Below are 3,919 nucleotides of genomic sequence, written 5' to 3' on the forward strand. Positions count from 1 at the left end.
CTTACCCATAACATTTATTTGATTCCTCACACTTCATCACACCATAGTCCCTCAAATTTCTTTCTAATCGTCTAAACATTTGGATGTTCGCAATATGTCGATTCGGGTGTAGCTCAACATACATATTCCTTGCCAAAAGAGTATTTCTATTTAATTTTGCATAAATGAAAGCATATCAGTCCTTTCATTATTTGAAATTCATTTTTGATATGTTCATAAACGTCTGACAGTTCTCAACGTACATCAACAACGCATTCATTTTTCCTGCCATAGAAATCAAGGAGAATCTACGCGTTTAAGATGGTAAATGATTTGAGAAGCTCATTGATCATACCAAATTATACAACAATCGAATTTCGACCAAAAATTGATATTTTCGTTACCTCCAGGATTGCGAACTATAAAAATATTACGAATTATAATTGATTAAGGAGAAATTATCCTCGTAAAAGGATTACGGCAATACATAAATTTACAAAACATTGTGTTTGGGTACCTACCTGTCGAATTTTTTGGAGTTGTCTGAATTATATTTTGAAAAAATCGAATACATTTTCAAAATAAGTAACGACAGGACCTGATGACAGTCACCTTTTTTCCCATCCAATCGTTTTCGTATCTGTTACGGTTTAGAATATATCAATGTTACCACATGAAAAAAGAAACGGCCTGTAGTGGTCTCTAAGCTGTTCATAAATATGTCTGCTTGAAGGGGACTGAGGGGTGAGCCTATTGGTAAACCTTAATCCTGTTTATAAAATTTGCTGTTGAACTGTAACCCTGATTTACCCTCAGTAACCCTGATTTAGGCATACATCGATAGTTGTCGAAATTTTAAAAGGAGTGATATGGCCTACTTTGACCTGATCTGTTATATCTAAAATGAGAGGCTTACATTCGTTGTACGATATGTTGGAGAACATACATCGAATGAAACTGAAATAAAATTATGTGGTGTGGTTTGGTTACTTATTTTTTCCACTGGAGTCAGCGAATTTTCAATACTGTGACGTGGGACGAAATTGATAATATTTTTGAACAAATTGTTAAGACGTATTCTTAGTTCTCTTACCGGAATGTTTATATACGAAACTACCAGTCTTACGGGTTTATATTCTTTATGTGTTGACGATTCAATGTTGAACAGAGCTCTCTCGTTACCCTCATTTGCTAACAATCTAGACACGATAATTGTGATAATCATACAGACAGAACATAATGATGTTTTCAACACAGACACAATCCAGAAATGTTTGTCAAAAACAAAGCCTCAAATTTACGGACACATTAATATGCCCCCAGATTGAACAATCAGGATTCAATGATTTCATAACTTTAACATACTTTGGTAAAAGAACAGAGTCAATTGCGGGTTTTTCCAGAAAAAACAATGCAGAAGTGCCATTCAGACCACCACATGCCAGGTTATCTAAGTTCCTTTACAATGCCAAAGATGAAGTGGACACGATGGATAAATCTGGAGTTTATGAACTTGAGTCCCCGGACTCTAATAGTATTTATGTAGGACAATGTAGCCGAAATTTCTGAAAAGGGTATACTGAAGGTATAAAGGTAAAAATGATTCGACGTTTTCAAACCATTCCTTGGAATGTAACCACAAGTTCCCAAATCTAAACGATAAGGATATTTTGCACTATGCAAGCAAGAGTTATACACTCAATTATTTGGAATCGTTAGAAATTCATAAGTATAAGCATTGCGGATGCTAAATGATCAAATCATGTAACCTGAAAGTGCACGGTGGCATATTTCCTTAAAAAATTCTTCAAAAAGACTCATAAATAAGTTCTGTTTCATAAAGGCGGTTTCTATACCTCTATTCTTTTCAGTCATTTCGTACACCTCAAGGAAATCTACAAGAACCAGAATTCAATTCTTTGCGAATTAAAATATAAAAGCCACGGTTGGCAAGTAAACGGTGATTTGAAAATCTTGGTAATGTAACAATTTAAAGAATTTACTGTCTTGAACAAATTTATTTCCAACATTTGAATTCTTTGTTTAACCGCTCGATTCACTTTCTGAACTCCACTGTCCTCTTGGGACGAGAAGCCGGCCTTATATATCTGTAATGACCGTTCTAGAATTCTATAGTTGTTTCGGTACTCAACTCGAATTTATTCGGCGGTTGCCGACTGCATTCCTTTTGCGGTGATGTCATGTGTTTGTTCGCTGGCCGTCATATCGGTCAGGGGCGGCTTTAGATTCGTTACATTGCCCCCTTCTTAAAAATGTTTTGCCACAAAATGTCATCCTTGGCGTGTGTCGATACCTGCAGGACTCCCCATATCTGCAATGTGAAGTAACACTCCACAGTCTTCATGCTCGGTCGTGGAAGATGGTTACCGCACACCAAAATCTTGATGCCGCTGGATCTGAAGATCGTTTCCAACATGCTTCTCAGAATTCTCCAATCCAGCCTGTCGAGCCCAAAGGCTATTTTCGGCATTGCCAAGTACACGAGCTTCTGGTCGAGCATCGTGTCCCTCAGTCTGGTAAGACTCGGTTTGTCTCGAAAATGCTTTATGGTCACCAAGTAGGAAATGTTTCTCTGGTCCTTTTTCAACTGTAATACTCCTCCGACTTCAGGGTTCTGTTCTTGGAGCTGACCGAATTTCTTGTTGAATACCACAGCGATACCCCTGGACATTTGGACATCCTCTGCCACACAGTGAGCTGGTGCGTAATCAACTGGAACTTAAAAAAATCTGTTTAAAATCTGTTTTTTCGTTAATCAGCTGCCGCCCCCATACGAACGACAACTCTCAGAAGTTGAGAAACTTGTGCGAGCTAAGGACTAACGAGGTCTTACCTTTTAACGAGTGATTCCTTTGAAAAGGTATCGTGGCTCTTCTTGAGTTACCCCTTGTACAACCTTCTGTCCGTTCGAGTATGAAGACATTAACACCGGTTTCGAATCCTCCAGCATTCGCGACGGTAAAGGCTTTCTGGTTGGGCAGAGCATAGGCTTCAGCCCACTTACTGAAGTAATCCATAGCTATCAGGATGTATTTGTTCCCATGGTCGGACTCTGAGGAAGGGCCGGCGATGTCGATGAAGATTCTCTCAAAGGGACTGCCCACGTTATACTGGCGCATTGAAGCTTTCGGTCGCATTCTAGGTCCGTTACTGGTAGTACTACATCAGTCCTTGACTTCGCGTCGGCCTGACAATTAACCCAGTAAAACCGTTGTCTTACTTTCTGGAGAGTCTTTGTAACTCCCAGATATCCTCCAGTGACTCCATCAGGGATTCCTTTGGGCACCTCCCGTCGTCTGTTCCTAGGTGCCACTGACTGGCGCCTTTCTTCTCTACCGTATTCAGACTCCAACACTCGCTTCAGAACCCCGTTTTCCAAGGTAAGGGATGCCACGATGGTCTTTGATCTTTTTTCTTTCATCCGATGACTAAAGCCAGATATGGGTCTTTCTCTAGGTCTTCCTTGATCTTATCGTCCTCCCAGTTGTCGTTTACAGCTGTAGTTCTACAAATAGCTGATTCCTTCTCTTCTGCTCGTCGGCAATGTGAGCAGTCATTGGGGCATGGTATCTGTGACAAGGCATCTGCATTTTTATGGCTAGTGCCAGTTCGATGTTCTATTTCGAAGTCAAATTCTTGAAGTCTCCCAATCCAGCGCGCTACTTGGCCTTTGGGATTTTCGAACTGCAGGAGCCATTTGGGAGCTGCATGATCCGTTCTCAACAGAAATCTTCTTCCATACACGTATTTGTAGAAATGCTCTTCAATTTTGACAACGGCCAACTGCTCTCGCCTGGTGACACACAATTGCGCTCTGTTTTTCTGAGCATTTTCCTGAAGTAGCCAATAACTTTCTCCTGTCCATCCTGGATCTGAGAAAGTTCCACGTTACTGGCGTCCGTATCTAAAATAAACTTTT

The 3,919-nt window shown here is 40.2% G+C and overlaps 1 protein-coding gene across 1 annotated transcript; it reads right to left on the reverse strand.

The window, feature by feature from the left end:
* Window positions 1-1,739: 1,739 nt before the first annotated feature.
* Window positions 1,740-3,017, reverse strand: LOC111510969 (ADP-ribose glycohydrolase OARD1-like). Its single transcript, XM_074174233.1, has 3 exons — window positions 2,834-3,017; window positions 2,415-2,718; window positions 1,740-1,773 (listed from the first exon to the last, which is right to left on the reverse strand). The coding sequence occupies exons 1-3, from the start codon at window positions 3,015-3,017 to the stop codon at window positions 1,740-1,742; spliced, it is 522 nt and encodes a 173-aa protein (XP_074030334.1).
* Between the last annotated feature and the right edge of the window lie 902 nt (window positions 3,018-3,919).

Source organism: Leptinotarsa decemlineata, unplaced genomic scaffold (assembly GCF_025532065.1).
Source record: "Leptinotarsa decemlineata unplaced genomic scaffold, Ldec_3_MD MMD2_tig00000505_RagTag_RagTag, whole genome shotgun sequence".
Lineage (NCBI taxonomy): Eukaryota > Metazoa > Arthropoda > Insecta > Coleoptera > Chrysomelidae > Leptinotarsa > Leptinotarsa decemlineata.

What these genes read in the sequence shown, in the direction of transcription:
- LOC111510969 (XM_074174233.1), bottom strand. Translation starts at nt 3,017, where the DNA reads ATGGATTACTTCAGTAAGTGGGCTGAAGCCTATGCTCTGCCCAACCAG. An exon ending in AAGGAATCACTCGTTAAAAG is followed by an intron (nt 2,719 to 2,833) that starts GTAAGACCTCGT and finishes GATTTTTTTAAG; the next exon opens with TTCCAGTTGATTACGCACCA. An exon ending in TGGAGAATTCTGAGAAGCAT is followed by an intron (nt 1,774 to 2,414) that starts GTTGGAAACGAT and finishes GAATTTTTTAAG; the next exon opens with GAAATATGCCACCGTGCACT.